We start from the raw sequence: 23,991 nt of genomic DNA on the forward strand, positions 1-23,991 counted from the left end.
GTGAACGCTTTCTCTCTTTTTTTTCATTCCAATTTGCCATCTATTCAAACCTCCTGCTTAAAATCAGTAGCTTTGCCTGCTCTCCCTTTGAGTATGCCATCCATCAAGTCTCCTCCATTTTGGGCTAACGGAAAGATCAAGTCTTTAAGGTCATCAGACTCGGGCCTAATGACTGGAGTCAGTGGTGTTAAAGTCAAAATTGCATTGACAGTCTTTTATGTAAATTGTGTCAAGTCGAGTACATAAATTATAGATAGGTCTTGCTGTCGTGACTTTCAAACAAAGGAACCAGACACCAGCTTCAATACCAAATTTTTTGATTACTGGTAACAGAGAATATGTGAGTGATGGCAGGACAGACGGAGAGAGAGAGACGGACAAAGCGAGGACAAGAGGCAGTGTGGGAAGCCTGGCAAAGGAGCGTTTGTTTTCACTGCAGAGGAGGCTGGCATGTCTGTGTGTGTCCACGGTGTCTCTCTCTCTCTCTCTCTCTCTCACTGTTGAGATGGTAAACACAGATGCTTCAGAGTGCCTGCACAAGCAAACGCAGAGCCCTGTTCAAACAACACACACACACACACACACACACACACATCTCACACACACAAAGAGAAAGAGAGCGGGAGACAGACAATGCAAACCAGAGAACCCTGGAGAAAACTGTCAATAAGAGTGATGTAAGGGTTTGTGTGTGTGTGTGTGTGTGTGTGTGTGTGTGTTAATGTGTGCACACACATTGCAGGTTTGTAATCAAATGCACGGCAGCTACAAAAGGAGTGAATACAGTTAAAACCTTTGGGACCACGGTGCGGAGATGAAACTTTTTCGGAGGATGAAAAACAACAACACAGCCAAGGCGGACTTAGATTGAAGTGTCACGTCGACACTTGAAGATGAGCTTATTTCAGAAAAGTAACAGAGTTCTCTTGCACGATGAAGACCTCGAAGGCACCCGACGTTTCGCCTCGAGCTTTCCATCTATCAAAGCCGCACTATTACTGCAGGACGCCGCCGAGATCTCAGGGCCATCACAAATATTGCATCATATTACATTTTGCGTCTGAGCCACCCGACCACGGCGGCGGTGTCACATATCCAAACATCTCCTCTGCGAAGGAACTGACTGTGTGTGTGTGGGGGTTTATTTCCTCGCAAATGGGAACAATTCTGTGGCTTTTGGCATTCAATTACACAAAACAACATTGCAGGAGAGGGAGCGCATTGTTCATTGTGTCTGTTTAATATCAAAATGACCCCAAAGCGCTTTTTAAAATCCTTCTCTTTTTTACAGCTACAGACACATTTTAGTGCCATGATGCTCCGTAGGTCAATTTACGAGCATTTTCAAAAGGTTTTTATGAGCTGTAATGCTGCCATCTCAGACTGAGGAGCGTCTGTGTTCACGCAGATGAGACACGTAAATGGACTCTCTCTCTGTTACTAAGGTGAGTTCTGTTCCGCCTTTCTTTCAGTCTGCCGTGCCCTTTTCTCATCTCTCTTTCCTCGTGTGAAAGCTCGGATGTTATCGGGGCTTCGGCGTGAAAAGCTCTGACAAAAACAAGACGAGTCTGTCACCTTGACTAAAGTGCACACTCAGTTAACACGCAAAGGGAAAAGACTTTCTATGAAAATTGGGGCTGGCCATTTTTACCACATCAGAAAGAAAGGGCTAACGATGGACGGTGGTATTCATTTATTCATTCATGTTAACAATTTAAACCTTAACAAAACCGCAGGGTCGTTATCATTCTGAGCAAGGAAACTCAGCCATTGTGTGTGTGCATGTGTGTATGAATAGGGTTGACTGTGTGTGTGTGTGTGTCTATGAGTGTGTGTGTGTGTGCCCCGCTCAGTTTGTTTAGCCTATTGTCAATGAGAAACAGCATGAATAACCTAGCCGAGCTCCTGCTCAGATCAAGGCTGAGTCACAGAGCTGTTGAGGCTCCAGCAGTCATACTCAAAACCAAGCGGTGACATGTTCTATGACAGCGGCACTAGGTTTCCATTTTTCTTTACAAATGGCCATGGTTTGTGCACAGACGGCAACCTCCGGTTCTGCTGACTGAAGCCAATGCAGAAGTGTCTCAAACTTGCTTCTCTCTACTGACCAGCAGACTTCTTTATGCGACGGGAGGTGTCGCCCCCTCCCCCCCCCCCCCCCCCCCCCCCCCCAAAACACGAGGCTTCAAAACGGCGGTCCACAAACCAACGGGTGACATCACGAGGACTACGTCTACTTCTTATATACAGGCTCTGTTTGTGCACTGCCCAGTGCAGCAGGGGACTAAAACCGCCCAAAACCTCATTGGTACTCATCTACTGAGCATCAGTGATATTGGTGAGGGGAGGGGCCTGCACAAGGGCCAACGGATAATGGGGTCAATACCCGCCCAAGCCACAGGCTGTATCCGCTGTCGTACCACAGGACTACAGGGCAGGTTCTCTCTTTTATTTCTTCTAGTGTGGCATTAAGGGACTACAACTTCCATGTTGTTGTGCAATCCTGTGTTGCAGAATGGACCTTAAACCTTGAAATAGGCTTGACCTATTGTTCCAGTGGTGCATATTGTTCTATAATTTCAGAAAATACAGCTTATTTTGGCCTTTATTTGGCAAAATACATGGTGACTTTTTGTATTCGTCGATTGAAGGTTGGGATCATTATAAAGTCCCTAGAATGGAGGTCTCATCTTCAGCTATGGTGCCTCCAGCTGGATCATGCTTGCGGCCCATCGAACACAATACTAATTGCTTGGGTGGAAAACCAGTGGGGGATCAGGTCCTAGCTGCTACATTTGTGACTTCAGCTTGTTGTTTGGAGATGACTCATTGGGGGGGGTGGGACCTTTTGGGATAGCATAAACCTGTTTTTGTAAGTTTGGTCAATGATGTCACTGCTCATGGAAAACAAGAAGCTTTTCTGTTGATGAAAATGGAAATGCACTTCCTGTGCAGTGCCAAAAGTCACCAACGTGTTAAGAAGAGCAATTGTGAAAGCTTTGGGTATATTTAAAATATATATATATTAATTTTATTTCAAAGTAGATTTGTCACCTGCTTGTGCAAACTCATTTTTCTCAGCCACTTAAAGAGCCAAAAGTGAATCCCTCGAGAATCACATTAGTGCAATTAGTAAGAAAGAGTGTCCTGACGCTACCAGTCTTGAATGCATTATGTATACGTCATAAGTAAGAGTACGATATTAGAAACCTCAAGCATCTGAAACAACCAGCTTGCCAAGCATCTGAAATGAAGATGTGCGAACTGCCTTCTCGGAGGGTCCTTGAAGTAAACAAGGACATAGTCGTCCTCGTAAACTCCTGTTAAACAGAAAAACAGGGGGGCTTGGGCTCCTGTGTGTCTGGGTACTTAGAGAGGCCATAATTACTTTAGGGTCACATTGGAGTGTGGTTATGCTACATCACGGTCACCATCATTTCCAACTCTACACACATCCTTTTCTTTCGAGCCCTCTAAGCACTACTTTGCTGATGTAATTGCCTCAATTTGCAACCTATGACTTGCCTCTGACACTTTAAACTGATTGGGTTTGTTTATCCCCGGCTAAACTCAGAACCCCAGATAATCCGTGCAGGGGAAGAAAAAAAAGATAATATCTCATGTCTGCTCATCTCTCCCCTTATCTAAACAAGCCCATGTTTGTCTCCCTGAGCAATAACACGTCGCTGGCCTAGATAAATATGACCCACGTCCCACGCTAACGCAAGGAGGGCTGGGAAAAACACACATGCAGACCCACACGTATGCACACACACACACACACACACACAGATATATACCCACATGCCCGTTGGGTGCATATTTAAACACAAAGGCACACATTTACAAGTGCACAAAAGCAGCAGACTAGGTGGGATACAGAGTTGCGCGCACACAGACACACTTTAGGGTCTGACACATTAAAACAGAAGTCCTTTAATGCCCGGTATTGGGGGACAGAGAGCAGATTATTGCTTCAGAAAAAAAAAAAACTAAACAACAATAAGCAGCAACTCTCAATTGTGCCGTTTTAGTGAAACAACCGGAGTACCGGAGAGCGAAAGGAGCGAGAACAGGCGCAAAGGGAACCGCACCGGGCTCGTTTTGCCCTTCTCCCAAAGCACAATAACAGTCCTGACATTGCAAAAGTAGCTGCGTAATTAACTTGCGGAGAATAAGCTGTCAGAAATATGAATTGCTATGTAAATTTATTCCAAGTATTACGATGTAAACCGCTCGGATGAAGAAAAGCAGAGTTTGATAGATTGAGGTTGTTTAAATTCTGTTTCTTTTTAAAGTCTCATGCTGCATCTTCTCTTGGCGGCCCCGGTAATGTGACCGGGACATAACGGAAGGCGTATTTACTAAAAGGCAATCATACTGAAAAGTAATTTCTGTGACCACATCCATCCAAGGTATCCAATGCAGTAGCGTAGAGTCCTTAGAACGATTGTCACATCTTACAGGAGACATCTTATTTCGTGCGGTCAACTTCTTAGAAACCAAAAATATTCTATTTAACGAGCAACTGTACACAAATATATATATTTTATTTTAACTAAATAAAATAACTACTGTGACGAAAATAACATTTGACATTTCTGAAAATCTAAATCATGAAATAAAAGAATGTACACGCCCCCTAATCCTGCCTCTCCCCACTGCGTTTATCCTTTTTATTTTGTATTACTATTTCCAAAACTACTGTGTGGCATTACAATAACAGCACCCTTCGCGTACTGGGAATTAAGCCAACAGCACATCACAGAATCTGGTGAATCAGTGTTAAAGTATTATCTAGCAACAGCAATGGACTTTCCTACACTGTGACGAGAGTGTGTAGATGAAGCATTAAGTTGTTTCATTTGTTTTAATTTAGCGGCTAGCTAACGGTAGCTAACAAATAGCTTGCCAATTCCACCATGTTTTCATGCTAACGTTACACCACGCAGGGTCTCTCCTCCTGGCTATAGTCTCAGCTAAAGGGGAGTCATCAAATCCAGAGCCCCATGCCATATCGCCATTTCCCAAGCTCCTGGTCATATTTGTTGACTCTGACGCAAGGCTTTTGTCGCACGGAGATTCATCTTTGCATTCATATGTAGAATCTGTAGGCCGCTGGAAATGATTTTGGTCTTGGAAGTGTCCTCGATTCCGCTGTAGTCCGACTTGTATTGACAAATCACGTTTGAGCAGTCTTTGGTTATATGCAGGTAAACAAAGTGCAATCTGGGAATCCACCAGCTATTTCTTTTCAAAATGGTGCGGTTGGCAGCGTTAGGCTCCGACCTGGGGGCGAAGTTAAACTTTAAACACTTGGCTGCAGCTTATCTTTAGAGGCCTTCGTTATTTTTACAAACGTGGATAATAAGTGTCAATAAAAACTGTGGATTACGCAACAAAAAAGTGTCCGATGGATTTGCCAATATTTAATAAAACAGATTGTCAACTTAAATTTCAGTTCAAGCTCCCACACGTTTCCAGTTTCTGCTCGCCGCCTTGTACTCCGCCGGGACTCTGAGGTTCGAGACTGGGAGGTTCGAGACTGGGAGGTATTTATTGTGCGGGGAAAGAAAATCAAATAGAGCAGGAAGTGATGAGATGTTTGAATGTTTCAACCATTTTAATCAAATTTAAACAATTTAATTAAAAAAACATTCACAAATCACTCTCAATAGTTTGTGAGAAATGTTTTAAATTGCTGCCTTATGTATGTGTTTTTTCATCCGGTCGCAGTAATGTATTTAGTAATTTGTAAGGCAGTTGTAAAAAACTAAAAGAGGCAGCCAAACAAGCGTGCAGAGACAGGACGATCGACAGCGAATGAAGAAATGAGCATGTCAAGAGCCTGTAACTCTGCCGAGGCTGCAAAATCCTTTGTTTGTGATTGTTTTTTTGATGGAAGAATATATTTAGAAAAGTGCATTTGGATTTGCATAAAAAGACACAAGATGATAGATCATCATGGGATACATTAATAAAAAATTGCCCATTTTGCGATTAACAAAATGACATTTGACTTAGTTAAGTTTAGGCAACAATACTACTTGGTTAGGTTAAGCTGGTTTGGGTTAAAATGACTGGGTTTGTTGTATAAAATAAGTACCTTTGTTACACAACTTCCATTAGTTGCGTTAGATGAGTATGCAGGTTGTGTGAAAAGGAATATAAGTACTTTGGTTTCACACAGGACATGAACAGCAGACTCCTGGGTGAAAGTCCTGTGTTTGTCAACCCAACCCCCTACAGCTGGGCTGTTTTTCTCTTCATACTACGTCACCTGACTTCTTTAGAGGCAGCCCTGTTTTTCCTGGTTCACAATTATGTGGGTAATGAATTATAGTGGATAACTTTCTGTATGTGTACGTACAAACAGTGACAGAGAGCAGCCTGAAGACTGATACAGTCTAATGCAATCCTCCTGCAATGAAGCCCACCTTCATGAAGGTTATAATGTTCTGTTTTTTTGTCAATTAAACTTTGTGGATGTTGTAGTTTGTAGTGCTGTTGAATTTTATCAAAAAAAAGACTGTGATGTTTATATTAATAATATAATATCCACCACATATATTTCCACAGGAATGCCATTGTGACAGTGAAGAACTTCAATGGCAAAATATCCCTGACTATTTATTTGTTTTGGTACTTGTTTTCTTAAAGAGGCTCTGTGGAGTTTTCCTGTAAACCAGTAAAAGTTGTTTTCTTCTATCCTCAAGGGATGGCCAAGTCTAGTTCAACAATTACGGGATCTACTGCCATGAATAATTCTTATATAATATTGTTCCCTCTAGTGCTACCATGATGAAATGCATGCAAATACACATGGAGATGGATAAGCACGGGATCCATGTACAATGTTTTCATTTAATTAAGGGCAGTAGCTTAAGAGGAAAACGCCTACAAGATTTCCCATTTTGCAATCAAAGAAATCCTATAAAATCTTCTGGGTGCACTAATCGTTTCGCCAATAGCTAAAAATGCTCCAAATCTTCTCTCTTTTTTTAACACCCCCATATTGTTTTAACATGATATGGCTCCTGTGTGCAAAGGCCATGAATAATTGATTTTACCATTTTGTGTTTTAGAAGAACTGGTAGAAATGAATGGAACAGCAACTGGGAGCTAGGCCTCATAACCCAACGTCAGAGCCTAACCTCACTTTTGATCAGTAGCCAGGTTCCAAAAGCATAGAACAGAATGTTGGAACGTGCACATTACACCGAGTGGCCCCGTTTATTAGGTGCACACGTTTTGTGTATCATACGCAAAGCGGTCATCATTTTCTACACGTTCTCCCGGGCGAGCCCTTGCAGGGCAGAACCTGTCTAGGCAACAAAACTATTTCGGAAAAAAATAACTACTCTGTCAAGTTTAGGAAAATGTCGTGGTTGCCACCCGCCAACCGTCCAACGGCAGAAACAATCCGAAACCGGCAGTAGGAAAGTTTATGTTTATCTCATTGTGTTTGTGCTTGAACAGGCGGCAACTCTTAAAGGCATGGCACGACCGGTGGTCAAAAACTCCACAGGGTACCTTTAATTAACATGTCCTTGGATTGATTTCATCAAGGGATGTTGATGATGAACCGTTTAACCATTCAATGAAAGAATTTTCGACATATTAATGCTATCAGTATATATTTTAAAAAATATATTGAATTGATTTTTTTCTAAAAAAGCCAAGCAAAACTTGGGAGGGGTGGCACGTCACTAAATACGAAATGCTGGTCCACCTTAAAAAGGTCAGCCCACCTTAAGTGAGCCTTGGCGGGAACTGTTGCCAACTTTTAAGGGGCCTTCACTTCAAATCAGCAGGTGGCAAGCAATACACAGGAACATGGCGCAACTGGGGGTTCGGTGTCTTGCTCAAGGACACTATGACATGCAAACTATGGGGAGAACGGGGGTCGAACCGGCTACCTTGTGTCTCAGGACGACCACTCTCCCCATGAGCTACAGCCGGGCCTATGATGAAGTCGGTGGGCTTCGTGGAAACAAAGAGGCGGACTCTTGCCCGCTGCTGGCCACATTTGAAACAAGCCTCCTGCTCCGCTTTTGGCGAGAGTCTGGTTAGCATCAGGGCGTCGAGACTCAGCCACGGATGTGTGTTCCTGTTTACACTGAGCTGGAGGGTATTGAGGAAGTCTGGCTCTCTCCTCGAGAGCTCTAAGCCGCTCAGCGGGAGCCATGTTACTACTGAACCAAACATCTCACATCTCCCTACTGCTTTCTCCCTCGACTCTCGTGTGTTTATCTCTGTCTTCACACGCCTCCCTTCTTCTCTCTGACCTCCCCTGCTGCCTTCTCCTTCCATTCTTCTCCCGCTGTTGGAGGGGGGGGGGGGGGAGCAAAAATGCCTGACCATAACCCAAACAAATGAACTCATCTGTTGGAACCTTCCCAAGAAAACCCCATCCTCACCTGGAACTGGCCGGTGTAGTCGTCGTCCGTGGTGCCCTCTCTGCCCTCCTTCAGCGCGATGAGGGTGAAACCCCGGAAATAAGCGGGGCTGGTTGCCAGGAGGACCACTGTTAAAGAGGAGGAGAGCGAGTGTGGTGTTTTTAATTCCAGACGGTAGACAGTAAAAGCATCTGCACACATTGGGGTCACGGCGCTTGACACAAGAAAAAACATGAACCCGACAAAATGTGATTGGTGGAAGAGTGAGGGGCGGGTTTGAACCGAGCTTTAGCGTCTCTCACACTAATAACAGAGAGCCTGTCAATCTCACGTGGGGAACAGGCCGGAAAAAGGATTTGATTTGGCTCACTCTTGTGCCCTAACCTTGGATTTTCAAACCAGCCCATTTATCTTAAAATCTGACAGGGAAGATGTCAATATTTTCAACCTCATCCAGCAATTTTTTAAGTGAACTTATTTGCTGCTTAGAGGCTGTGTAATAACGTATATTGTTCTGCCCCTGGGTGTTGTCCTTCACAGATCTGTGATAGCTGATTAAAATGTAGCCTTGGATTGCTAAATGTGGAGTCACATCCCACCCCAACCGCCCGTTTAAATGTTTCTGTTAATACATTTTGGATTTTAAAAATCAGAGAACGTGAAAAGGTTGTTAATGATTGTTGACATTTTCTAGCAGTTCTAAACGTCCCTCTGAGTAGACAGAAGTTGTGTGTTTTTTTCTTGGACAACCAGACAGGATAGGGACTTTTCATTTGTAGGGGTCGGTTTAATTGGAACCAGATCTGTGTGCCGGTCTTCAGTGAGCGTGACCCCCTAGTTTGCAGAGAGAGGAGAGGAAGTGGATATAGGTCAGACAGTATAACACCAAGAAGCCCGATCAGGCCACAACTCTCCCCGCAGGAGCCAGAGGTGCTCATGCCAGCTGGTTGTCTTCCAGGCTGAGATTTTAGATTACTTTACATACCCACGTTTTCTCTTTGAGAATACTGTGAATTGTATTGTGCGTATGCCCTGTTTAACTTGACACACACTTCATGTGGCGCAGCTTTACGCACTGATTGCGCAGACGGGAAATAAAAGTCTACCTCTGTAGGTGCTGCCCGGCAGATAGGTTTCCGGGTCCCCCTCCACTCTGAGCCTGAACTCGTGGTGCCCATCCCTCCGGGTCCCCTGGGTCTGCGCCCGGAGGATCCGCCCGCAGTAACCGTCCAACCTGCCGCCGGCGGGCTCCTCCAAGAAGGAGACGGCGTTGCACACGAAGCTCGAGAAGAAAAAGCAGAGCAAAAACTGCACGTGGAGGTACATTCCCATCTCGGAGTCCGGATATGAGTGTGTTCAACCCCAAAAGAAAGAAAAGAATGAAAAGCACTCAGTAGAAAATGCAAAACAGTGGACAGAGGATCCGCTCCAGCCCCCTTCCCACATGAAGTCCCAACCCGAACTACGGCGGCGTCACAGTCAGTGGTAAAGGTGAAGAGAAGGAGACGAGTCCATCCTGAACTGGAGAGAGAGCGAGAGAGTGAGTGAGTGAGAGAGAGAGCGAGAGCGCGTCAGGGGCGCACCACGGCTGAGTGGGTGTGAGAGAGGAGCTGCTGCTGCTGCTACTGCTGTTCCCAGATCAGTGTGCAGCGTTGACTGAGAGCCTGGGAAGCAGCGGGGTGGGTGGCAGCGGAGTTGGTGGGAGGGGGGGGGGGTGCTGCCAAATAACCGAGCGCGGGTGCACGCGGCTGTCTCCTTGGTTTTTAGGCGAGGGAAAGGTCCAACGCTGGAGCTCCGTACTTTTAATAAGAGCCAGCCAGCCAGCCCTCCCCTGTCTGCCTGTCTGTGTGCAGGTCGCTCACGCGCCTCCTCGGGAAGCATACAAATGTTCTGCTCGCTGTTCAAAAGCGACATTGTGTACCGACATGTGTGTTGTACTTCCCGTACTGTCCCGTGCGTATTTACGCATCGTCTGCGTCGCTGTCACGAGAGTTCAACGTGTATTGTATGACCAAATGAGCAATGGGCATCACTTAGTATCACACAACACGCAGTACTGTTCAATATTCTGAAGTTAAAAATACACCAGAGTACAATATGAGCCGCGTGCCCCATTTATTAACGGAAGAAAACACGTGATTTCATGAACTGCACACTGAACCTAAATTAATTTAATTCGGTTTGGACAAGAGCTCCATTATGAGCTGCTGCTTCTTCCTGTAGATTAAATGCACACTTTTCTCTCTGGACATCTGGCGTACACGACGCTTTCTCCTCACGGGCTGACCTCAAATCCCTCGTGGACACTTTCTCAAGACAGACACGCATGTTTACAATAGGACTTGTGGCCACTAGGTGTCGCCCCACCATCTTTGCGCCGTGGGGTGCTCCAGAGCTACTTAGTAAATGTGTCACTCTCCTCATCACTGCCCCCTTTACTCTCCCGTCTCCTCACGTTTTATTACAGCGCGAGGGATTATGGCGATGGAGGCTTTAAAGTTTTGAATCAGACAAAGCAATCTGTTTTAGGCAGGTAGTTGTTGTTGTTGTTGTTGTTGTTTTCATCCATTTCCTTTTTTGGTAATTTATTTTGTTCCCTTTTTGACGTTTTATTATCCTCCTTGAGTCTGTCTGAATCACAAAGATGAAAAAAAAACTTTTTATTAACTTTTGCCTGAATATTTACTACAATCAAATGGTGCGTGTGTGTGTGTGAATAATAAAACCTCATGGAAATGAGCTGGAGCATGGCTTTTCTGTGTGTCTGTGTGTCTCTGTGTGGGTGCGTGTGTGTGTGTGTCTCTGTCGGTGTGTCTGTGTGTGTGTGTGTGTGTGTGTGTGTCTCTTGTGTCTGTGTGTGTAAACCTGAGCAGTGTTTCCCAACTGAAAGCACAGAGCTGGTGATGGTTAAACCCAACAGCCTGGATGTCTCCGCGTGATGGATCCCATCTGGAGTGGCTGAACTATAAACAGTCTGACGTCTGTTGCGAACACCCTCGACCGAGAAGTGGCGTCAAGATCAGGATGAAAGCAACCTGTTTGCACACCAGCCAATAACATTCCTCCACTTAAAAACATCCAATTCAGTTCGAGGACATCGGCGTTGCTGTGAAACCTTCCAGCTTCCCCCGATGAACAACATGTGAAACAATCAGGAGGAGTCTCGCCGTATTCAGCTGCATGCCTTATTACCCTATTTATTAGTATGCAGATTTAAGTTAGAAAAAGTAACATTTTATATTTTATTGCTTTTTATTATCAAGTATTATTTTCAATACATTTATTTTATTATTATTTATTCATTTTATTGTTTCATTGTCTGATGCTCTTTGCCGATGAGAGTTTATTGACGTTAATACATAAACTACACACGACTAAGACATGCTTTCCATGGTTTTTTCTGTCTGTGTTGTTCATGAAAATATAACTTTTGGGGAGATATTTGTTACTTTTGATAGTGTATTTATACTTACATCTCCAGTAATGATAATACCTTTTTTGAGAAAGAAAATTCACAGCAGTATCAGTATTAAATAAATGTCTGATTTTATGTAAAATCTGTGTTTGCTGCAACCCTAATAACACGTGCATTTGTCTTTAGTCAACTTGCCTGTTTGAATAAAACTTTCATTAAGGGTAATAAGGTTGTGAAGCAGGAAGCGCAGGCCAAAAGGGTGTATTAAATATGAAAATTGCACTGATCTTCGTGGGTGGAACTCATTTTCTCTAATGGAACGGAAAGCCTTTAATATTGTGCTCAAGTCTGCAATAGAAATTCATTTTACAAAGCTTTTCAAAAATATTCTGCTCATACAAGGCATTTGCTTTATTTAGGTTCATATTTCTATCGCAAGTAATGAAAATGGATTCCATGTAATTAATATGTGTGTATTCAAGTTCCTCAACTTGCCAAGTAGGCCTTACAATCAGAGTGACCCTATCCTATGGTTAGTAACTGGAAAGGGTTTAAATGATGGTTGGTTGGTTTATTTTAATCCCAGAAATCTTAACCTGCCAGTCTTGACAATGGGTTTAGTGAAAAAACATGACGATGCAGCACTTTCCTGCAATACTTCAAGGAAGTAGGTGGAAGTGGAAAGGTGCACTCAGTAGCGTACAGATCTCTGTCTGTATGATGTGATTGAATAAATACAACCCAATGGCTCGTAACAAGCAGCGATGTATGCAGCTGTAAGTGTGATGTAAGTGTGATGTAAGCGACGTATGTCGGCTCAAAGTTACTGGGTCACACATTTCATAAAGTCTTGCCAAGACTAAATTAAACTCTGCAGGGTGTGTGCCGGTAGTTCCGTTAGCTGTTAGCCAAACAAACCGTCCTAGTGTGCAAAAAGGTTTCCGCCCTCTGTGTCTCCGGGCCCACAGTCGCTGAAGGGGAGTCAGCAGGCGGTACAAAACAGGCAACAAAAGGGGCATTTTGGAGAAAGTGTGAGTCACCGCGACCACGAGAGGTCCTTGAGCGTGCAGCTTAAACTGGCCACCTGAATTATGACGCCGTTTGCCACAGCAGAATGCGAGACTAGCCGTGGACAGACACAGAGGTGCACACTCACTCGCAGATGCACGCGACTGGTGGCACGAGAACACTGACGGTGTGCCGACTGGCTCACGTACAAAACGTGCACATTGGTCACAGTTTATTCAGGTGACTCCTTTAACACATTACTCAATTTAATAGATGTGGACAGATGATACTCCTAAATTATAACAAATACCTTTGTATGACTCCTAAAGAAAGACTTTTCATTTCGGCTGATATTAACCTCTAACAGCTCTTCTGTGAACTTAAGTTAAAAGGAACATTCTTCATGAAACATTGCCCCAGAAATGTTATTTATTTGATCAACATTTCCCATTTGTTTCCACTGAGAAATTAATTGCTTTCCATATTGACTTGACTTGCTGTTTAGAGCAGGGTGAATTGTGAAAAGTCTGTTCGATAAGTTAATTTACATTTGAAATGAAAAGGTAAGGTCTTTACTCCTTCCTGTGGGAGGAAAGCCTCCTTTAACCTGTTGTTAACATCGGCTCCTTCTCTTTACTCATTCTGCCAACACAATCCAGCGTACTTCTTAATCCATTGTTAGCTCCGTGTAAAGGGAATGAACTCTTCTGCCTCAACGACGCACATCAGACGTAGTCACAGATCTACTGAGTGAAACATGGCGCTGAATCTGGCGGTCAAACTGATAACCAATGACGCACTGCCGTGTAGTTCTGTGCCGTGTAGTTCTGTGCCGTGTGGTTCTGTGTCGTGTGGTTCTGTGCCGTGTGGTTCTGTGTCGTGTAGTTCCGTGTCGTGTAGTTCCGTGCCGTGTAGTTCTGGGCAGTGTAATTCCGTGCCGTGTAGTTCCGTGTCGTGTAGTTCCGTGTCGTGTAGTTCCGTGCCGTGTAGTTCCATGTCGTGTAGTTCTGAGCCGTGTAATTCCGTGCCGTGTAGTTCCATGTCGTGTAGTTCTGTGTCGTGTAGTTCTGAGCCGTGTAATTCCGTGCCGTGTAGTTCCGTGTCGTGTAGTTCCGTGTCGTGTAGTTCCGTGCCGTGTAGTTCCATGTCGTGTAGTTCCATGTCGTGTAGTTCTGTGTCGTGTAATTCCGTGCCGTGTAGTTCTATGTTGTGTAGTTCTGTGCCGTGTAGTTCTGTGTCGTGTAGTTCTGGGCCGTGTAGTTCCGTGTCGTGTAGTTCTGGGCCGTGTAGTTCTGTGCCGTGTAGTTCTATGTTGTGTAGTTCTGTGCCTGTTGTGTAGTTCCGTGCCGTGTAGTTCCATGTTGTGTAGTCCTGGGCCGTGTAGTTCTGTGCCGTGTAGTTCTGTGCCGTGTAGTTCTATGTTGTGTAGTTCCGTGCCGTGTAGTTCTATGTTGTGTAGTTCTGTGCCGTGTAGTTCTGTGCCGTGTAGTTCTGTGTCGTGTAGTTCCGTGCCGTGTAGTTCCGTGTAGTTCCGTGTTGTGTAGTTCCGTGCCGTGTAGTTCTGTGCCGTGTAGTTCCGTGTAGTTCCGTGTCGTGTAGTTCCGTGCCGTGTAGTTCCGTGTCGTGTAGTTCCGTGTCGTGTAGTTCCGTGCCGTGTAGTTCCGTGCCGTGTGGTTCTGTGTCGTGTAGTTCTGGGCCGTGTAGTTCCGTGTCGTGTAGTTCTGGGCCGTGTAGTTCTGGGCCGTGTAGTTCTGGGCCGTGTAGTTCTGGGCCGTGTAGTTCCGTGCCGTGTAGTTCCGTGCCGTGTGGTTCTGTGTCGTGTAGTTCTGGGCCGTGTAGTTCCGTGTCATGTAGTTCTGGGCCGTGTAGTTCTGGGCCGTGTAGTTCTGGGCCGTGTAGTTCCGTGTCGTGTAGTTCTGGGCCGTGTAGTTCTGGGCCGTGTAGTTCTGGGCCGTGTAGTTCCGTGTCGTGTAGTTCCGTGCCGTGTAGTTCCGTGCCGTGTGGTTCTGTGTCGTGTAGTTCTGGGCCGTGTAGTTCCGTGCCGTGTGGTTCTGTGTCGTGTAGTTCTGGGCCGTGTAGTTCCGTGTCGTGTAGTTCTGGGCCGTGTAGTTCTGGGCCGTGTAGTTCTGGGCCGTGTAGTTCCGGGCCGTGTAGTTCTGTGCCGTGTGGTTCTGTGTCGTGTGGTTCTGGGCCGTGTAGTTCTGTGTCGTGTGGTTCTGTGTCGTGTGGTACTGGGCCGTGTAGTACTGGGCCGTGTAGTTCTGGGCCGTGTAGTTCTGTGCCGTGTGGTTCCGTGTCGTGTGGTTCTGTGTCGTGTAGTTCTGGGCTGTGTAGTTCCGTGTCGTGTAGTTCTGGGCCGCTCCAATACTGTGAGGTGACTGACAAACACACACACATTCTTATATGACAGTTCTATGACCAGTCATCAGATATTCATCAGATTTAGGATTGCATAATGGCATAAATCAGATTTCTGTGTCCACACCACAAAACAATGCTTGTTATGGTAACGTAGTGTATAGTATGTATAATAGTGTATAGGTGCACTTATGTGTGACTGTGTTGTAATTGGAAGCCCTCTATAGTCGTATATTAGTTTGGTAAGAATTGTAAATCAACGAAAATTATTACCAAGCAACACATTTAATTTGACATGCGTTAATATCCATAAGCCTGCTTATTATCCAATGTCATTTATTTACACTCCAAGCTTGGATTGAGCTATTTGAATGAAGCTTTGAATGTCTGTTGTAATATTTATTGACTTTATCACCTTTTAATAATGGGGTACACTATGACTTTGTGTTATTGTGGTTAAAGTTATGGTTCTGTTAGATTGCTGCTAGACTGCCCCTTAAATACAGCAGTGGGCCTCGTTGACTGTCCTTTGACTGCTGAGAAAATGTATTTTCTGAAAGGCTAAACGCCAATTAAAGTATGGATTGTAGCAGAATATTTTGTTAGTGAAAAACATGTTCAATAAATTTGGACTGAAGATAGACAATTACAGAGTTGAGGAGCACTTATTCCAAATGCGTTTGAGAGAGAGAATGCTTGACATTTTTCTTTCAGCTGTAACTAATAATTATGTGAATGTCTTATAAATTAAGCTTCGAAGCTTCGAGCTGTTGGGTACAGCACTAGTTAGAGATATGACTTGTATTGTGACATTAAAGGCCAATATTAAACGGAATATGATGCTGTGGTATTGTCGCAACAAGGACAGACACACAGACTTTCAAAATAGAGCTCGATTTTTTTAAATGTTGAAATATTTGAAATATAATGTTCACACTCTTTTCAATATGATTATTTACGTGACTTTAAAATTCAAAGCTTTGTCGAACTTTCCCTGCCGACCAGACCACCGTGTGATTTCTAGAGTAACCATGATTGGACAATACGACCCCCGAAACGTCAAATTCATCAAATACATCAAATATGTCGGGGGACAAACCATGCCATACAAAAAAATAAGAAGTAAGATAGACATATGGAGGTTATAAAATACTGGACATGTGTGTGCAACCTAACTTGACACAGTTTTAAAGCCACGTGTAACTCTGGGAGCTGCACAAACTGTGCCGCAGTGCTCCGGCTGAAGAAATGAGATGGAAATGATTCAGAGTTTGCCCGCTCGCAAACGAGATTGAATTCTTGAGATGCATGTGGAATCACGGAAGATGATGACATGCCAACGACACGCGGCTCGGCTCCTCTGAATGCACACAGTCCAACATTAGTGCCACTTCCTTGTCCTCTAACTGGAGGAAACGTCTGGTCGGCCATGCAACAGTGTGTCTGCTAAGTGCCAACAAATTATAAGGACTAAGCTTCTACAACAAAGTGTCAGTCTGCTGCACTTATCCAAAATAATGTTAAAGCACGGGGCATCATTTACATGAACTTACATCCCCTGAAGCAAAATGAATCATTCATGACAGATTGGTGGAGATATAACAGGGTGAAAGCACAATATTACTTTGATGCAGTCCCCCTGCATGGACATCTCTGTTCCATTTCCAAACCCCTCACTGCCCTGAAACTCACCACAGATATCTGGTCCTGTCAATCAAATTTAACAAGCTACAGATGGAGGGAGGCAGTGTCGGGGTGGGGGAGGAGGTGGGTTAGTCGCGGCCCTCAGAATCCGACAGGGAAAAGACTGGAAGTAAAGAGATTCAGATTCAGAGGATGTGACTGAGAACTGAATGAAAGTAACGGCAGGTAGGGCGGTGCTTAAAGACACCCAGCTGTGTACATTCTGCGTCCACGGAGCCAAAGGCTTTACTTCAGGTTGTCCGAGCCGTCTGATCAGCAATTAAGGACAGCCAGGAGCCAAGTACCACACAGTTGAGTCACTTCACTGGAATAAGTGCTTAGTCGGGGTGGGAAATAATCACCCAGCTCACAGTCCTAATGAGAGGAAAGCGCAATGTTTCAAATGTAGTTCGACCTCATCAAATCTTGAAACAGCATCTGCCCCCGCGTGTCCACAGCAGGACGGAATAATTGTGCTGACATTTGGAGCAGGCAATCATCTCCTCTGTGTTCTGTCCGCTGCACCTTTACCTCCAACTAAACTGCACTCCTTTTAATGCATTCTAAGTGAATGTGAGTCTCTCTTCTTCTGTTTTTTTTCTTCCACTTGCATCCTCTTCCTTGCCTCGCGTCACACTTCTGTTGAAAGGCACCTATTAGCCACAACAGAAGTGTGGCTGTATGGAAGTGTTGGTGGATCTGTCCATCCACTTTTTGTCCATATGGTTTCATTTATTTGGTCCAACAGAAACACAAAGTCCTGCCACTTTTGGTGGACTACCGTTGGATCTTATCTAGGGAGAAAAAAACTTTTTGATCCTGTTTTAATTGTGCCATGAATTACACTATTGATTTGGTCAATTTAACCAATAATTCAAAAGTCAAGAAAGTTGCGCATTTTGTATTTAGAAGGACTAAAACATGCATTCTCTCTACTGACCAGCAGGGGGGACTCCTCTGGTTGCAAAAACAAAGTATGATTGTATAGAAGTCTATGAGAAAATGACTCTACTTCTCGCTTGATTTATTCCCTCAGTAAACATTGTAAACATGAGTTTATGGTCTCAATCTTTAGTTCCAATTCTTCTTAAATACAGCATGATGTTCACTGAGTAAACTATGGTTAATTTAGCAGGGTCTGCTTTAGGGCGGGCTTACTGTGGGTTGATGCCGCTACCAGAGCCGTATATCGCGTCGCTACGTCACTCCTCCGCATTATAAATATATAACGTCCAATCACTGGAAGCAAAAGGCCAAGATGGCGACGCCTTCAAAACAGCAGTCCACAAACTAATTGGTCTCTAATTATTCCTATGGCCTATTATTCCGAAACCCCAATACACCAGAAAAATGTACGATGAGACGAAAGGACTATTTGTTCAACAACCACTCCCTCTGCTACAAACCAAAGCATATAGCTAATTATTTTTGCTAAATTATGTAATACGACCTTCCTAGTTGCAATATTTGTTTTCCAACCATGGGGAAGGCATAATGTGTCTCTCTTTTCCCTTCGATTGTCTTACCTTAATATTCTTACCCTAAACCGAATTTTAAAAAATCAGGAAGATCCAATATTGTAATTTTGCATAATATTTAGCCATTTGCTTATGTTTGTTGCAGGGAGAGTGTGTATTTTTTCTTTTAGAGCAATCCAAATTCACTCAACCCAAAGTGTTGATGATGATGATGGTGCCATATGTGAGCGTAAAGCAGAGCTAATAGTTATTGAGTCACATTTCACTCAACACCACAAATGTCCACCTCAATATGGTGGTGTACAAATAAATGTCTGGAGCTCACCAAACTTGTTTGGACTCATCCTCTGAGACCATGAATGTCTGTACATAATGTCATGGTTATGCCTCCAATAGTAGTCCGATAGATGACCGACCAGCATAGCTCTCCTCTCCCTGGAGCCGGCAATACCGTTAGCTAGAGAAGCAGAACACGATCAAGGGAAAGCTTTGCAAACTAAACCATGCTGGTTTCAAAGACCAGAGCTAATCTCAGTGCCATGTTGGAGAAGTTACATTTTGGAAGTAATGCTGCCCGTTTAACACTTTAACTCCTGTTTAGCTCTGGCAGAGCCGGGCTGACTGACACATGTGCCGTCTTTCTGCAAAAATTGCTATTATAAGTGCCATAATATCTAGCTTCTCCATTGTGTCGGTTTTTCAACGGTAATACAGTGCAGATGTGTCTGGAACATTGCTTAGACTTTTTCATTCAGGGTTGAGACTTTACATCATAACACTTAGATGAGTCAGTGGCAATGGAAATGTTCTTTAGCTTTCTAAGGAAGACCTTACTCTCCACTTTTCTTATCATTCTTTAAGGACATGGTGTTTTTTTTCTTTAAAGATAATGTTTCTTGACCTTCTGAGATCTATTCAATGCTGTTTTAAAAAAGAAATGCAGTATCCACAAAGTCAATGTGGAGGAAAAACAGCACTGCGAATGAATTGCTCAATTGCGGCAATTTGCAACAATTTAGGATGTAGTTAAAACAATTGGATTCACTACACAGTAGTTCCATTGAAAATGTGTACGCAGCCAGCTCTATAGATAAGGATAATCCTGAATACCCGGAGCACTGATGCCAGAAAAACTAAAAAGAGACCTATGCTTTTATGGAGAGATAAGACCAGAAGTTATGTTTTTAGTAACTTGGGTGAACTGACCCTTTAATAAATGTAATTATCATGGCCTCTGCATAAAGACTTGTCAATCCGCCATGTGAATTAAATTATGGCCTGAGGGAACTTCAAATGGATGTAAAAATGACGATACATACCTACTTTGCATATCACGCAGCCCTATTCGATGTCCGTGCCCATAAGGCTGCGTGATATTCTGGAGATTCATAGATTTTGTATACTTTATTCTTGTGACTATATATTTATTTAACATTTTGTGTTTTTATTGTTTGTAAAAACATTACCAGTCATTAACTTTATTGGAAGTGGTCATTACTGTGATGACGGAGGGCAGAACTGCCACCGGAGACCCCGACTCACAACGGACCGGCGAAGGACTCCGACAGACCGGAAAAAAACAATGATGTATGTTTGACATTTATTCTGTGACATATTTAATTAGATTATAGTGCAACGATTCATTGTTGGATTATAGTCAAAAGCGAGCAAGTTATGTACAACAAGGTTATGTTTCACTGATTGTCAACTCAACCCAAACATTTCTGCTTTCAGTGTGAAACTGTGTTTATCAATTTAACTTATACATACATGAACATGAAATCTGTGTAAAATTAAGAATATAAAAAATATACATAAAAACCCGGCAAATTACTCATTCATGTGCAATAGCAGTATCAATATCAATGTATCTATGTGCAATACAAACACTTTATATTTCCCTACCTCATATGTGCAATAATATGTATCACAACCACTCAATCCGATTATATTATATTTTTAGCTTTTGTTGTTTTTTTGCAATTGACCTATTTATCATACCTTTACTGTTTGAAGATGTATTGTAGTTGTTTGGTTTTCTTCTGCTGTCTCTTTGTCCCCCTGTGGGACTAATAAAGGATTATCTTATTTCATAGTGAGTCCCGGTATGATAGCATTGAGGCAGCAAAGGAGTATTAGTGACACGTAGGGGTGTCCCAGACTAATAAATGACTTAGTAAAGTTTCTTTGCTTATTCATTGACGCTGTTTGTTGTGTGCAGTGGACATTTGTAGGTGCAGCGCTCTCCGTAGTTCTGAAATGGAGCCGAGATCTCTGACAGACAGACAGACACAGCACAGTTTCTTAGCCTGCCCTAATTACGTTTTCCCCCAGTGTGGCAATCCACAGAGAGATGGGAAACGTCACGAGAGAGGCAACAAAGAGCCAGAGTGCTCTACAAGCCACAAACAGCAGTTTCCACTCACCTCTCCCTGCACATTTTAATAGAGAATCATCCATAAATAATAATTATACAAATGCTTAATTCATGAGCGAGTGCTGTATTCTTTGATTTTAAAACAGTCCTGCAACTTTCTTTCTCAAAATTCTCTCAAAATGGGGATATTCATACCAAAATAGGCTATATTATGATTTATTGGGAGAAACCAAGCAATTATTTGTGAATCAGATATTTAGAAACCCCCAGACTGATCCTTTGCCATGTAAGCACATTTTTCAGCCGCTGTGACTATTTGGCAGTTAAATCCATCCCCTTTGATCCAATCAACGATTAGTTTACTATTCAGGGTCTCGCCTAGTGTCTGTTTGTCAGGTCTGTGGATACATTTTTTTTCCAGTGTCAGTTGACTTTTCATTCATAACTAAATAGTTTTTGCATTTGTCACAGTGTCTTGAGTGACACAAAGAGACGAAGACAAAGAAAATATGAAAAATCTGCCGCTGCTGCTGATGACTTTTTCAGTTTGTATATGTCGCCAACGCACTTCAAGTTATTGGATGGTATTTTGCTCTTGGTGCCACAAGTAATAATAGCATGAATGATTGAGAGGTGAAGATGAAGCTGGTGGGTTAGTGTCTCTGAAGGTCTTAGGGTTTGTCTACATAGCAGAGTGCTGCTGAGTTCATCCAGGAGGAACAGACAAGGATATGTAAACGGAAAGGTTCATGACAACATATATTTGGTCCAGAAAAACGGGTCTCCATCAGAACTATAGCTGACGCATATACATTAATACACGCACACACAGAAACAGACATGTGGACGCACAAATATTTGTAGCACATTGTCACTCTCTCTCTCTCACACATAATTCCTGTTCCACGTCTGACATAAAAATAATTCTTTTTGCTTGGTCATGATTCTATAAACAGCATTTCCTGCAAGAATGAATGTAAAGATGTTGCAACTAACGGCACATAATTGGTTTCTGGGTAATGTTTGTCGCAGCTCAGTTGATTATTTCACAATCCAGCTGAAACTAGGAATAGCAATCATTGCATGATGAATGGAACAAAAAACAGTCAAACATAAAACAAAAAAATGGAAAAGGTTGCTAACACATAGAAGCAGAAACTTCATAGGAATATATTTTTGGAGGTGGCTCTGAAAAATATGTTGTAAATATGCTGCAGTTGTAGTCTGTGAGATGCACTGTATGTCATAAAACAATAATCTATGCCCTCCTTATTTTGGATTATTGTGTTTTATCGACAACACAAAGCTGTTAAGGACGTCTCCATTAATGTTTCTTTCTTAGGTCGGCAGGCTGAGCCTCTATCTATCAGACGTGTTGCAACAGCATCGTCCCGAGAGGGGGACACGTTCTGGAAAGCCATGCTAGGAAATCATTTGGAAAAGGACTGGGTCAGCAATCTGTGAAAGAGAAAGTAAACTTTCCTTAAGTTGGAATTTTCTTCCTTGCAACATTAGAGAAAAGGGACGATGTGACTGGAAGAGGTAATGTGGGGTCAGTGGCCCATGATTTCAAGTTAAATACACAAATAGGTTAAATGATCACTTTCAGATACTATAGATCTGCCTGTGCTGTAAGTTGACAGTGTGTTATGAGTATTACTTTATATGTACACAACAGCATGTCATATTAGTTTGTACAAGAATCACATTTAGTTTATTTTCCAACCCCAAAATGATGATGTGTCATGGAATTCAAAAGGTGCAATTCATAACATCTGGCCAGAATGTTAGTTCATAACGAACTAAAAAAAAATCATCAGAATGTGAAGAGGTTACCAAGTAAAGGAGTCTCTGGACTGAGTTGCAGAGATATCCTTAGAAATCAGCATGCTAACCAGCTAGCCCCAGTCCCAACCGGTTTGAATAAATACCACTTGCAGCTCGAGGGGCAACAGTCTGTCCCTCGTGGCACAAAGCCACAGATGACATAAACTATATGCCGACGACATAGTGACATTTATAAGATAGCAGTGTTTGTAAGAGTTTCAGCATTGTGGTCACATGTTTGTAATCTGGCTGTGTTGTTAGTTAGTTAGTAGCTATCTTATTACATTCAGATTGTATTGACCCAGTGGTGAAATTCAATTCAATTCAGTTTTCAATTCAGTTTATTTTGTATAGCCCAATATCACAAATTACAAATTTGCCTCAGAGGGCTTTACAATCTGTACACATACGACATCCCTGTCCCAGGACCTTACATCGGATCAGGAAAAACTCCCCAAAAATAACCTTTGACAGGGAAAAAAGGGAAGAAACCTTCAGGAGAGCAACAGAGGAGGATCCCTCTCCCCGGATGGACAGAAGCAATAGATGTCATGTGTACAGAATGAACAGCATTTACAAAGTTACATAAACACATTACATGAATATGACAATGTATGAATGGAACTCCAATCCATGAAACAGAAGGAGGTAGAGAGGAGGGGGGGCGGGGCATCAGCAGGGCCAACGCGGGAGGCCGGCTCACCAGGCATCAGACACCTCCAGGTCCAATGGACCCTATGAGACGTGAAGTCACAGCGACTCGAAATGATTTCCCCCTATTGGTGCATGTGGCTAGGCATTACACAATGCACCTTTGAAGTAAAGTTCCATGGTTTTCAGTCAGACAAACATCTTCCGCTCAGGGAAACCCCCGGGAATTGTGTCCATATTGGACAACGCTTCACCTTACAATGTACATAACATCCAACAACAATGTCCAGTGCCACAGCAGGAAGTAGTGTTACCCTTATACCGAGAGGCAGGATGTGAAATCAGGGGGGTGGATGGCAAGTAATGTGGCTACGTACATTTAATACAAGACATCCTCTGTTCCCTTCCTGTTACACACCTGCAATTAATAGTTCCTTTTCCTCACTTTAACGCTGTTGTAGTCTCCAATGTAGAAAGCGAAACATTGACATTAGACAATATTCAGAATAGTCCGTTATGGAGAACTTTGTCTGAAGACTGGGTTGAAATCCCTTGATGCCGTTACAACATTTTCTAAATGCATTCAAAAAGGATACTTATGGAGACTGGTCCCAATCTGAGTAAATCACAAACATTGCTATAAAGTTCTAATTGAAACTCGTTACTGTAAAGATTCTCATCCGATATATTTTGGATACATAAAAGACATAATATGAGAATAAACCTTTATTGTTTTAATGATCCATAACTCTATAAAAAACACATAATTCCTCAGTGCCCTGTCAAATTCATATT

At 43.1% G+C, this 23,991-nt stretch overlaps 1 protein-coding gene across 1 annotated transcript in view; it reads right to left on the reverse strand.

Moving 5' to 3' along the window:
- Positions 1–10,203, reverse strand: part of LOC117732839 (spondin-1-like) — an 81,365-nt gene extending 71,162 nt beyond the window's left edge. The window contains exons 1-2 of the mRNA XM_034536043.1: positions 9,506–10,203; positions 8,421–8,527 (exon numbers count right to left, since the gene is read on the reverse strand). Coding sequence (XP_034391934.1) covers positions 8,421–8,527; positions 9,506–9,731 — 333 coding nt within the window. The 5' untranslated portion in view covers positions 9,732–10,203. The remainder of the gene's footprint in view (positions 1–8,420; positions 8,528–9,505) is intronic.
- Positions 10,204–23,991: the final 13,788 nt, after the last annotated feature.

Source organism: Cyclopterus lumpus, chromosome 6, assembly GCF_009769545.1.
Source record: "Cyclopterus lumpus isolate fCycLum1 chromosome 6, fCycLum1.pri, whole genome shotgun sequence".
In the NCBI taxonomy this organism is placed as follows: Eukaryota; Metazoa; Chordata; class Actinopteri; order Perciformes; family Cyclopteridae; genus Cyclopterus; species Cyclopterus lumpus.